We start from the raw sequence: 13017 nt of genomic DNA, 5'->3' as shown, positions 1-13017 counted from the left end.
CTCCACCTTAATTTAGGTTCTTCAAAGATGAAGTTACATATTTTCTCCAGCAGAAAGGCCAATTGAGAATGTTCCAGCTCTCTGTTAGTTTCCAACCTCTGCTACCAGTTTTTGCAAACTTATTTGCAGTGATGCAACCATTTGAGCACACTAATGTGTAAACAAGATCATGGAAATTGTCCAGAATTAAAAAAAAAAAAGGTTTAACCCTGATCATTTCAGTGACCTGCTTCACAATCATTTCCACAAACATTTGTCAAACTGTAGGAAATAACGTCAAATTGTAGGGCATTTGACATGGAGTGTTATTGGCTAGCTAGGGGAAAAGTGGGAGCTATATAAACCAGTTTTGCTGTTAGAGAAACAGAGAAATGTTCATGAGTCTTTCAAATCAGAACCTTGAAATGTATGTCACTCTATATGCAAATAGATTAAGGACATGTTTTCTGTGTTTGTGAGAAATTTAAAACAAACAAACAATAATCTTAATTTTCCTTACCGTACTCTACCTGCTGCATGTAAATATGATCTGACTAAAAAGCACATAAATACCTGTCTGAATCTTCATCAGTTTCCTCAGAGAGGAGGAAAGAGAGATGTAGTACTCTCACCATCTGTTTGTTCTTTCCGATGACACATCCATAAAGTAATATAAATCTTTTAATTGAACAGGAACAGGGAGGAAATCTCTGTGTTGCTACAAAGTGGAAGCATATTTTGATCAGGACAGGCCTTTGTAGAATGTCTGAAAGGCCTCTAACGTGTTATGTATCTTGTCATAAACAAACTATGTATTTGTCAGGTACAGTTATGAATATAAAAGATAGTCTTAAGTATGCTCTTACCACTGGTTATTAAAAATATCTCTCTGAAATTCTTTATACCTTCAGATTGATTTTTCAGAAACGAAAAAGGTTTCTGCATTACATGAAATGTAAAAGTCCTTGACACATGAGGAGTGCAGCAAAGATTCCATGGTCTATTAAATATTTACAACTTCCATCCACGCCTTCCTCCAGCACTACAAATTTCCTAATACCTTAGGCTCTGACAAACTGACTGGTTCTCTTCAACAGACCCCTTACCTGTAAGAAGATTTGCTCACACAAATCCTGCATTTGAAAGAAAATTAATCATTTTGGGGTTCATTTTCTTTTCAGATTTTTCACTCATCATTATTGATGAGTGTCATCACACGCAAAAGGAAGCCGTCTACAACAATATAATGCGACGTTACTTAAAAGAAAAGAGGAAGAACAGGAAGCTGGCAAAAGAAAACAAACCACTGATCCCACAGCCTCAGATTCTGGGACTTACAGCCTCACCTGGTGTAGGAGGTGCAACATCTAACTCAAAAGCTGAAGAACATATTCTGAAAGTAAATAGCCCTCACATTTGCAAACTACTAAAAGAATATTGGCTTGTTCAAGTAAAGCTTTTAAAGTCAGTGTTTGGCTCCAAATACATAATGTGAATTTTTTTTTATTCCTGTGCACACAGGAGTTCAGCTCACATCCATTCAGCAAATTGACCCGCTACAAGTTAATGGAAATCCATGTACAAATAAAGGTTACTTTACAGGGAAGTAAGGTAACTGAAAAGGGAAGTAAAATGATTGCCTTACTTGAAAAAAATTATCAAGTTAAGATCAGAGGCAAGAAATTCACAAAATAGTGAGGTTTTTTAGTTAATAAAAATCTTACTTTTCCATTGCTGGATTAGAATTTACTGTGTATTCTTAAATCCCAGAGACATCACAGTATTTATATCTGTATTTTTGGAGTGACTAAGCTGGGCTTTTGTGTGGATCCAGGAAAGTGAAAAACAAAGTTGAATACTTGAACAAGCAGAAACCATTTTTAAGATTCAGGTAGCAACGAAACATGTTTCTTTACAGCAGTTAGAGTTACTCATTGAGAGCGGAGTATTGCGTAGTTGTATAAATACCTGACTCAAGGTAATTGGTTAAAATGTATACTTAAACAGCTGTGCCCCTAGAGAAACTATATTGTGCTTGAAGTTCAATAGATTTACATGAGTAATCCAAAAGTAGAATTTAGCCCAGTACTACAGTGAAAACTCCCGACTAGAAAATTGCACAAGAATAGAATGTGCTATTGAATAGGTGAGGCTTGCAAGCAGCTTTTATGCTGTATTGAAGTAGATAGAATCGTGAGGTATTTTCAGACAAAAATTTTCTGGCAGTGGAAAAAGCAGAGAATTCCTTTTCATCAGCTCTGAAATCTTAATGTTAGGATGCTGGGGTTTGTATCTGAAGAAATGTGATCCGAATATGCAAGCTAAAATAGATAACTACTGCTAAAGACATTAAAAAGGTTTCCTGCCAGACTCCCTTTCCTATTTTCTCTACTCATGAAAATTTTAAGGTTTCCCTTATTACTTTAGACTTGGTGACAGAAATGTACATATTTTCTTCTTGGAAGAGATCAAAAGGAGAAAAGTCCTGTTCAGTTGTGCAGTTAGCACAGAAATTTTCTCTCTCTCTTCCTGTTCCAAGAAACATAATTTCAAATTATTTTCTACTTTCATGACCAGCTCTTACCTCTATAATTACTCCTTAATGTTTATTTTCTTCTTTTCTATTTCACCATTATTTTTGTTTATTTGTATTGTGCTCCAAAATCTTCTCTTCCAAAATACTGACGGTGGATTTTCCTTTTCAAAATACCTGTTTTACACTCAGATGTGCAAGTGTTTTCCAGTGTGCAAGGATCACTTCTGCCCTGAAAAGTAACTTGCTCAGCTTATCTCAAATGCTTTTCAAAGATTTGGCCTTTCTTATGCTGATAGTGTCTGTATCCAATTTTTGTAGGAAGAAAATAAAATTATATAAAGCCCAGCACCTGAAGGAGAAGCTCTGTTGCATTAATTCAATTCAAGTTTTCATGTGGAATAACTCATTAAACATTAAAAGAAATAACATTTTGTTTTCTCCCAGATCTGTGCCAATCTTGACGCACGTAGAATCATGACTGTTAAAGAACATGCTTCCCAGTTGAAGAATCAGGTGAAGGAACCATATAAGAAGACTGTGATTGCAGATGACAAAAGAAGGGTAGGTTTTTTCAAACAAATCAGTGTTAAAGTTATATTGCCCATGAAAAGTGTGTTGTATGGTATCAAAAACTTCTGGCTAATGCTCTTTATCTATAGATTTATTGTGATCCATAGTGCTAATTTGAATATGTGTGTATTTATTTACTGCTTCCCTCTGCATGCAAAAGTATCAGTAAAGTCAAATAGAACTAAATTTTTACATATTTGAGATATATTTTGAGGTATCTGGTCAAAAGACCTTCTAAACCATAGTTGATGTGTTTGTATTAGTGACATTATATTCACTAAAAATATGTGATTTCACTGCATAATTCTTGTAACTTTCTGACCTATTTATTTCCATATCTCTAAATGCAACCTTACTTGTTTTTTAATTTAAGGTTTAACATTTTTAAAAATTAGTCCATGTGGTACTAGCTAGAAGAGTTCGGGCCAATGTTTTCGTTACCAGAAAATGCTTACTTAAGTAGTAATCAATTTATTTCTAGGATCCATTTAGAGAGAGAATTACTGAGATCATGAGAGAGATTCAGAACTATTGCCAGCTCCATCCAAAATCTGAGTTTGGAACTCAGCCATATGAACAGTGGGTGATTAGAGAAGAGAAAAAAGGTAACCACATAGCAAAAATGTCCTACCTTTGGATTTTTTGGAGTTATTCTATACACAGGCATGGTTTTGTATTTTTCATTCTCTTTTAGCTGCAAAAGAAGAAAAACGCAAGGAACGTGTCTGTGCAGAACACTTGAAGAAATACAATGATGCTCTCCAGATAAATGACACCATCCGAATGGTGGATGCGTACAATCACCTAAATAACTTTTATAAGGAGGAGAAAAGTAAGAAGACAGTAAGGAGTGATGATGATGATGATGATGATAATGATGAACCAGCAGTATCAAAACAGGATGAAACAGATGAATTTCTAATAGGTTTATTTCATGGTAAGTTTGAAATACCTTTTGATATTTATTATTTTCAATCCATAGGGCAAACTAGTAAGCACTAACATGATTTGCACGGTCCCATTATTACATCCTAGAGATTGCCATGTTATTTATTATGATAGTGTCTGAATGTCCCTGTTCATACAGTATGGAGTACATTAAACAACAACAGAGTGTGATCATGTCCCAGCATGTGGTAGAAGTTCTTCAGCTTTGGCCAAAGGCACTTTATTTTTGTTCATAGTAAAAACTCTGCTTTTCTCCAATGAAGTGTCCCCGAGGACACTCTGACAGATAGACAGAATGTGTATTCCAGTAGATGCTCTTGAGGGGCAAAAAGTTGAGCAAATGGAATACAAAAAGTAATGAAATGACAGGTTTTTAACCAACCCTATCTACCAAACTTTGTTTGTCTATGTACAAAAAGATGGAAGTGATGACCCTGAGTAAGTTTCAGGTGAAAAATGGATAGTGAGAAAATTAAATGGAGGATTAAATTGCAAAGATCCAAGCTAGTAGCCTTTTCTTCCAATCATTTACTCTGGAACTAGCATTCATTCATGTGTGTCCTTTTTCCCTCACTACCTTTACAATGAGGAAAAGGTAGACAAGTTTGTTCCTGTTGCTTATGGCTTCTGGGTGGTACAAAAGGAAACACTGTACTGCAGCATGTGTCCCAACTTCAAGTATCCTATAAATTTAAAAAAATTCAGGAAATGTTAGAAAAATTTTAAGAAAAATAGATTAGGTTAGATAATGTCATCGTGTTTTTAATGACTCTTCATACCTCTTTATGACCCCTTATTTACAATTTCAGTATTGAGCTGTTGCTGAGAACGAAAAAGTTAAACTAATTAAAAAATGAAACTGAGTTGTCTAGATTGCTTTCATTTTCACAGGTAAATGAAGTTTAAAGCACCTAATAGTGAAAAATAAATTATACTCCAATCTGTTTTAATTTTATCACTGAAGAGGCCAGGAGTAATAGGAGAACTACTGAACTTCTATTTATAATTTTTTAGACCAGAGTTCATCTTTGGGTGATAAACTCACTGCAGCCTTTAGTGTAGGTTTAACTAAGGGGGAAAACTGGGAGTTTGTTGCATCTACCTACTGTTTGTATGTATTTGTATACATTTAATTTCATTCTAAAATATGAATAAGAGTGTAGTCAGAAAGCCACTACCTAAGTGGTATAGTAGTTTATGATACAGACTACCATTGCATTGGGCAAGGTGCAGTGCGATAATCTGTCCAGGGTGATGACAACAGAGTGACTGTAATGTCTTAACACACCATTAAAGTATTACTATTGTATTTGCATGATCATCTGATAATGACATAAGCTTTTAAATATTAGAAATTAAAAAAAAATAATAAAACACATGAGGATTCCTCCCTGGTCATGGTCAATTGTGCCTGTCTCATTCATTTAACATTTCACTGAGCGTATTGAAATGTCTTTAAAAGCTGCAGTACCGATAACAATGTGCCCATCCTGGTGGCTGCTACATTGCCTGTTTCTAGTGAGGATTCCTGGTCTAATTAATGTCCCGAGGACAATTTATGTGTAAATTAATAAAAAGCATCTCAGCACTGAGGGCTGATTAATCTGTTTCTCCACGTAAGACTTTTTCAGTTATTTTAAAACTATTTTGCAAATATAAACTGTGATTTAGCTCTTTGATACAGTGCACTTAACTCTGTACCACTTCTGGTAGGTAGACTGAGTTTTTTCTTTTGCTTATTCTCACCAGGAAATACAGGCGAAGTGTATGTTAAAAAGTTAATGGTGATTTATTTTGATTGATTAGTGTGTTTTTAATGTAAACTCACTGAAAAATAAATTGGTGTGCCACAGCTCTTCAAACTGGATGTGAATTAGCCATGCTGGGAAAATTATATAGAAAGCTGCTCTTTGCTTTGTTTTGTTTCTACACCTGTCATTTTACATGTTACTTTTTCTTAATTTACATCTGCTATTTTTAAAGCAAAAAAGAAACAGCTGAAAGAGTTGGCTAAAAAGCCAGAATATGAAAACGAGAAGCTAATACAGTTGCGAAACACTTTAATGGAGGAGTTCACGAAGACGGAAGAACCTAGAGGAATTATTTTCACAAAGACTCGGCTAAGCGCCTTTGCTCTTTTCCAGTGGATTAAGGATAACCCAAAATTTGAAGAAGTGGGAATTAAGGCCCATTATCTTATTGGTGCTGGACATAACAGTGAAATTAAACCCATGACTCAGGTACAGAACTATACACGTCAACATTCAACTCTTGTACGTTTTGAGAAAACAGCTTGGTTTAGAACAACGGATTGAAGTTTGGAGCCCAGAGTTCTGATTTCGTACCCCCCAGCAATTTACTATCATAAGCTCCAGGATAGGTGAATAACAATGTCAGAATAATTTTATTTCCACAAGAAACAAGCTTTTTTGGTTTTGGATTCTATGGCAATTGGAGTAGCAGGCAGCCATTTCCTAGAGGAGTATATAGTCAAAAGGGACACAAATTGTAGCGAAGCATAGGAAGAAAAAGTGAAAAAAATGGAAATAGCAAAAGTGTCATAGTTAAATGAGTTTATATTTATCAGGACAATAGTAATTCAAATTATATTTTAATTGCTGAATTGAAAAATAAAACTAATTACAATGTTGATTATGCCTGTCTTTTTGTGATATCATTGCTTAATCAACTTATACCAATTTATATGCATGCTTCACACGGACGCATAATCATTGAAAGAGAATTTGCCAAAATTTGCAATGAAAATTTCACAATTGATCACTCACCAGTCCGTCTCATACTATTGTGTTGACTTCATATACAACATCTCGCTGATGATTTATACCAGCATTTTCAAAACTAAGTACCTCAGTGTCCTAAAGCCTCTCTTCTATTCTGCTTTTTACTCCCTGTAAAATTGTCACTTCAGCATTTCAGCAAAAATGGTGTGGTTTACTGCTGGGCAGAAACCATTTCCTTCAGCTGCTCTCAGTTTCAAAAAAAAAGTTAGGAATTACTCACTCAAGAAGTTGCTTGTTTGCTATGAAAATTTGGTATTTAATCTGTACACCACATTGCACAAACAAAATAATAGCCTCTACGTTTTGAAGCTGAATATAGCAAATAAGGAGTTTCTGTCCCTCTGCTTAAGCTTGTCTGAAATACCCAGCTAATTCAGAAGAACATGTTTTGAATGCTTTAGTTTTAAGTGTATCATTGATGTGCTTTTTGGTGCTCCCCAGACCACCAAAATTATGGTCCCCATTTACTATGGAGAATTTTAAGTGCTTTGGAACTTGACTTGGAAGTGCTGAAGTCTGTATTTATAGCTGAAATTACTGAAGTGGTAGAAACCCAGACCATTTGAATAACGACTTAAAGGATTTGAAAATGATAGAACAAAACTCCCTATATTATCACAAGCGCTAGCATCTATGACACGGGCTATAAAGTTTTGATAATATAGTTTTAAAAACCAAGTTCAGTTACCTTAAAAGACTGGCTTCTGCTCCCTCCTCCCACAAATAAAGGTGCTGAACACCTATTATATTCAATAGGAACCCCTTTTTTGTAATCTTAAAGATGCCTAAATGCAGTTGTTGAAGCCACTGATGTTTGGCACTCCACTGTGAAATGATTGGACTATAATTCCTTAAACCCCTTAATTAGAATAAACTGATGACAGAAACTAATACTGAAAGTTAATATACTGATTATTTTTTTTAAATTTACAGAATGAGCAGAGGGAAGTCATTGATAAGTTCCGAGGTGGAAGTGTAAATTTACTTATTGCTACTACTGTAGCCGAGGAAGGCCTAGACATCAAAGAGTGTAACATCGTTATTCGCTATGGCCTTGTCACCAATGAAATTGCTATGCTGCAGGTATGAGTTTACTGCATACATAATTTATTTTTAAAAGTGCTTTTCTGTCTGGAATATGCAAATACTGAATCATGTACCTGGGCTTTGGAGATAATCTTGAAATACTTGAAAACTAAAAGAAAAAATGTTCTTCCAGTGAGGTTCATTTCCAGTTGCCATCCTCAGTTTGCATGCAATACAAAATTTGCCTCCATGTGTAATGGTGTAACATCGATTTAAAGCTCTACACAAACAGTAAGCTCTCTTACCAAAAAGGTGTAAGAATATGATCAGCAGACTGATTTATATAAAAGACATTTGTACTACCAACAGCTAAAAAAAGATAATTGCATATCAGAATACTAGTTGGTCTGTGTTCTCACTTAATTTGTGAACACAGATATTTATATGTTTAATATTTAAATGCATGCTTACTTTTGGTGACAAAATACAGCTTCTGCTTTGCAAAATGTTTGCTAATAACGAATCTCCTGAGTACTATTTCACAGGTATCTTTAATGGTAATGCAGAAACAGTATGTGGTATTCACTGATTCTTTATCTGCCTGAGTTAAGTGGGGAAAAATGCTCTGTGGGGACACTGCATAAGGAACAGTAGGTGTCTTCCATTGCAAAACCAGGAACAAATGTTGTGCAGTGTTGTAGAGAACATTGTGCTGTTTACGTTGTACTCCTTCCAAATTGTAGGCTCGCGGTCGAGCTCGAGCTGATGAGAGCACCTATGCGCTTGTGGCTTCGAGTGCCTCAGGAGCTGTTGAACGTGAAGATGTTAATATTTTCCGTGAGAAAATGATGTATAAGGCCATTCAGCGTGTCCAGAACATGCCACAGAAAGAGTATTTAAATAAGGTATTTACTGCAACTCTGCACTTTCCCTTTAAGGAAGACTGATTTATATTGTAAGGAATACTTTCTATTTGAAATCTGCTTAGGGAAGGAAAACTTAAAATAATACTAGCTACTACATATAGCCTTGAATTCTTCTTCCAATATTTGTGTTATAATCTATGTGTTTCGGGCTCTTAGAAATGTTTGCTTTCCTTTTGGTAAGGGGAGAAACACAAAAGAAGGGAAAACTGACTAGAAGTCATGTTGTCTGTGTGCTCAGCAAAATAACTGAAAAAGTAAACTATTACTATTGTTCCACCAGAATGTTACTGTGCTCTTACCGATCTATTTCTAGATTGAGAATTTGCAGTTGCAAAGTATAGTGGAAAAACAAATGAAGGCAAAGAGAGATCAGCACAAGACATACAAGAAAAATCCTTCACTAGTAACATTACTATGCAAAAATTGCCACAAGCTGGTATGTTCTGGAGAAGACATACAAGTTATTGAAAACATGCATCATGTCAGTGTGAAAAAAGACTTCCAGTAAGTGTTTATGAACTACTTTATCTCTTTCAGGCAAATACTGATTTTCTTTTCAGCAGGGCTGTACATGGCCTGTAACCCTCTAGGCCCTGTGAGGGGAAAAAAAAAGATTATTCCAATATTGTCAAGTCCTAGGCTTTATGGAGTTTGCAGTTAGTGAGTGTGAAGGAAATGTTAGTTCTAATCCCTGATTTTGAGGAGACCAGCATTTGACACTTTAGAAAAAGATAAAGGTCCTGTGATAATATTAACTAGGTCACTTACTATATAATGTGGTATGTATTCCACACTGTAACTGTAACCAAAGGTGAATACCAGTTACCCACATACTTGGACCAGTAGCAGACCCAGGATAAGAGTTTGACTCAAACAACATATGGGCCATGAGCTGTGCATTGACAATTTTATATTTAGAGGATGTTCATACTGGTGACACACCCCTTTTAGTTCTCGCAGTGTTCTTGCTCCTTCCTATCTCCATTGCAAGAGATGCCACCTAGTTTGGTGAACATTTATGTTAAACTGGGTTTTTCAGTGCCATGATAGCAGGAGGTGACTTTCTCTTCCCTCTCAAAATTGAAATTAAGAGACCAAGAAAATGTTTTAATTCAACTTCAATTCTAGTACAGTAAATTTATAATGGGTATTGCACATTACATATTAGTCATGCCTTGCTAATTATACAGCAGACACTATCCAACCAAGTTACTGCCCTCCAAAGTTCTCTTTGTTTCTTTGAGACATAGCTTTGGTATAATTTGTAAAGACTTTCTGAAGAGCTAATGAGAAATTAGTACCTGTATGTTGAAAATATGAATATTGAGCTGCAGCCCTAAACATTAAACAACTTTTACTGTGAAATTGTCTTGTCAGCATAATGTTATCAGTCAACTCAAACTACAGGGTAATAATTCTTATAGCCCCTCAGCACAGGCTAAAAGTAGCCTTCAAGATCAAGTGCTCCCTAAAATAAAGAATGTAAGAATGTGCACATACTCTGCAGCTCTGGATGGTCGGAGCCAAATGATTCTGTTAAGGGGTAAGATTGGACTACAGGGAATAAAAAGAAAACCTCTGACTTTCAGGTATCATTTCTTTGACAGCTCCATGGCACCTGAAAAAAGCAAGCAGGGTCTATCCCCTATTATAATAGCCTATAAAGTAGGCTGCTCCTACTTTAAGATGTGTGAGGGAGGATGCAGCCCCTGAAATGCTATGAAAGGAGGCATGGAGTACAGTTGTATTTCATCATTACTTAGGGGCCTGAAATATGACGTTGCATTTTTTCCAAGTCCTGAATGTGCACAACAATCAGACAGTTTAGGACTTTTTAGGTTTCATATCTGACTTCAGCAATTGTAGTCACTTTGTGTAAGGCTATAGGTAGCACTGAATGACCAACGTATTCTGATGCACACTTTCTGACTGTTTTTCAGAAGTCTTTACCATACAAGAGAAAATAAGACACTGCAAGACAAGCATGCCGATTACCAGACAAATGGGGAAATCATATGTAAACAATGTGGACAAGTGAGGAACAACTTATTTTCATACTTTTATGTTCTTATCTATATTTATTTCTGTCTAATGATCTTGCCTATTTTATCTGAAATGTAATTTCCTTATATTTGCAGGCTTGGGGAAATATGATGGTTCATCGAGGTCTTGACCTGCCTTGTCTAAAGATTAGAAATTTTGTGGTTGTGTTTGAAGACAAGAAAACAACAAAGCACATTTTTAAGAAATGGGGAGAACTGCCCATCAGGTTCCCTAGTCTTGATTATGCAGCTCATTGTCCTTCAAGTGATGAAGATTAAGGACTCAGAAAGAAAATAAAGGCGCTTTCAACTTTTCTCTGACTGCTGATTAGAAGCTCCTCTGTCCCACAGAGAGTGCTGCATCATAAAGACTGTGAAAGCTCCCGGGCATGAGAAAACTGTTTTGAAGAGGAAAAAAAACCCAAGGAAGAAGAAGGACAAAGTCACAGGGCTGCTGTCTGCACTCAGATTTGCAGTGGTACTCTGGGGCAAAGACGACGACCAAGTACATTGCAGTCGTGTGTCCACGGAACAAAGTCCTGTCTCTACTCACTACAGTCCATCCTGGGGTGACAACACTGTCAAAAGGGTGTTAGGTGACTTGTCGTCAAGCTCAGGACATAGGATAGACATCTTAAGACTTGCCATGGTGATTACTTTCTGCTTTTCTTCCTGCTACAACCTGTTGAAGATAAAGCGTCTCAAAAGAGGAGGCATGTAAAGAGAACAGATCAGCTGAGTGTTACATCTGAATTGTCGTTGCCTCATCAGTGTTTTCATGACTGATTTCTTCCCCTCTTATCTTCAGCTGTTGGCTCATACATTTTGACAGACTAAGATTAAGTTTCCATTAAAAGACATTGCAAAAAATCAAGCCCTTAAACTGTCTTGAAATTGATTATTTTAATGTCCAAGAAGTACAATGTCAAATGTCTTTCTGTGTGTTAATTTCATAGGATTGTTAAACTGGCTATATAATGAGGTATGTATTTTTTTTTCAATAAATTACTGTAATGATTAACCTTTACCAACTGTGATACTGCTTATTCATTTTCACTGTTAGTATTTTGACAATACTACTACCACAGTTTCACCCTAGAAATTTAAAGGATAGTGGTATTCTGACTGTAAAAATAGCATAATGTGTCTCCATATTTATCTCATTCACAGATTTTTTTCCCTCCTATTTGCAAGTAAGATACTGGAGAGCGGAAAGAAGGTCTGTTTGTTGTTATAACAGTGAGCTTTGCAAATTCAGGATAAAGTGGTATTATGTTTACTGGCATGGACATGTAAACACTTCAGTAGCCCCTGGTAAAATTTCTAAGTTGCAACATAGCTGAAAACTGTATCTCAGCAAAAAAGAATCTTATTATGGCTAGATCTGTAATTACTGTACATTTTTAAAAGGAATATAAATACTTTACACATTATTTTTAAATAAGATTTTATTTCAGGTTTGCTTCAGGACCAGATTTAGGTGGTTTTTTTCATATTTCTGGCCTTGCTTCAGGGAGAGGGAAAAAAATCTAATTTCTGACTGAGAAGAGCAGCACATTTCAGATATCACCAAAATGATACAGGCCATTTTCGGATTAGCTACTTTCTTACAAATTAATTATAGCATTATGAAATAAACATGTACACTGATGAGTTTTCACAATAGCAGTTTTGTAGATTAGAACGTGCTTAAACTACAGAAATTGTGTCTTATTTATAGGTTGAAGTTATTGCACAACAGTGATTCATACCAATAAACTACTACCTTTGGGCTGTAAAAAAAATCAGGCCTATTGAGAATTAAGAGATTATGTATGCAAAAATATTTCAAGACACAGCAATTCTGCAGGTATTTTTGAATGATACAGCTAAAATAGGAAAGGGCAGGGGGAGATAGGGAGTGTAAAGAGTTTGTAATGTATGTGGTTTATATTTGTGTATACCATTATACAATGGTATTCTTACCTTTAGGTAAGGTGCAGGGCAGAACAAATGTGAAATCTTCACCAATTTCTTTATTAAGCATTAGATACTTTATTAGTTAAAAAAAAAAACACCACCCCCTCATCTATTGTCCTTAGAAGCTCTGAGTTAATCTCTTTCTTGTAGTATTTTGCTTAGTACTGAAGCTTTTGGCTACTTCCAGAATCTGCTGATTTAGCATTAAGTGCAGGACAAATTTTATACTT

At 35.6% G+C, this 13017-nt stretch overlaps 1 protein-coding gene across 1 annotated transcript in view; it reads left to right on the top strand.

The window, feature by feature from the left end:
- The window catches only part of IFIH1 (interferon induced with helicase C domain 1), a 30331-nt gene extending 18477 nt beyond the window's left edge, over positions 1–11854 (top strand). The window contains exons 7-16 of the mRNA XM_074144778.1: positions 1161–1378; positions 2960–3076; positions 3567–3690; positions 3780–4022; positions 6017–6273; positions 7768–7917; positions 8604–8765; positions 9100–9290; positions 10727–10820; positions 10925–11854. Coding sequence (XP_074000879.1) covers positions 1161–1378; positions 2960–3076; positions 3567–3690; positions 3780–4022; positions 6017–6273; positions 7768–7917; positions 8604–8765; positions 9100–9290; positions 10727–10820; positions 10925–11107 — 1739 coding nt within the window. The 3' untranslated portion in view covers positions 11108–11854. The remainder of the gene's footprint in view (positions 1–1160; positions 1379–2959; positions 3077–3566; positions 3691–3779; positions 4023–6016; positions 6274–7767; positions 7918–8603; positions 8766–9099; positions 9291–10726; positions 10821–10924) is intronic.
- The last annotated feature ends 1163 nt before the right edge of the window (positions 11855–13017 follow it).

Source organism: Numenius arquata, chromosome 3 (assembly GCF_964106895.1).
Source record: "Numenius arquata chromosome 3, bNumArq3.hap1.1, whole genome shotgun sequence".
NCBI lineage: Eukaryota > Metazoa > Chordata > Aves > Charadriiformes > Scolopacidae > Numenius > Numenius arquata.
Note: the sequence above shows the minus strand (reverse complement) of the source record. Positions and strands in the feature narration are given on the sequence as shown.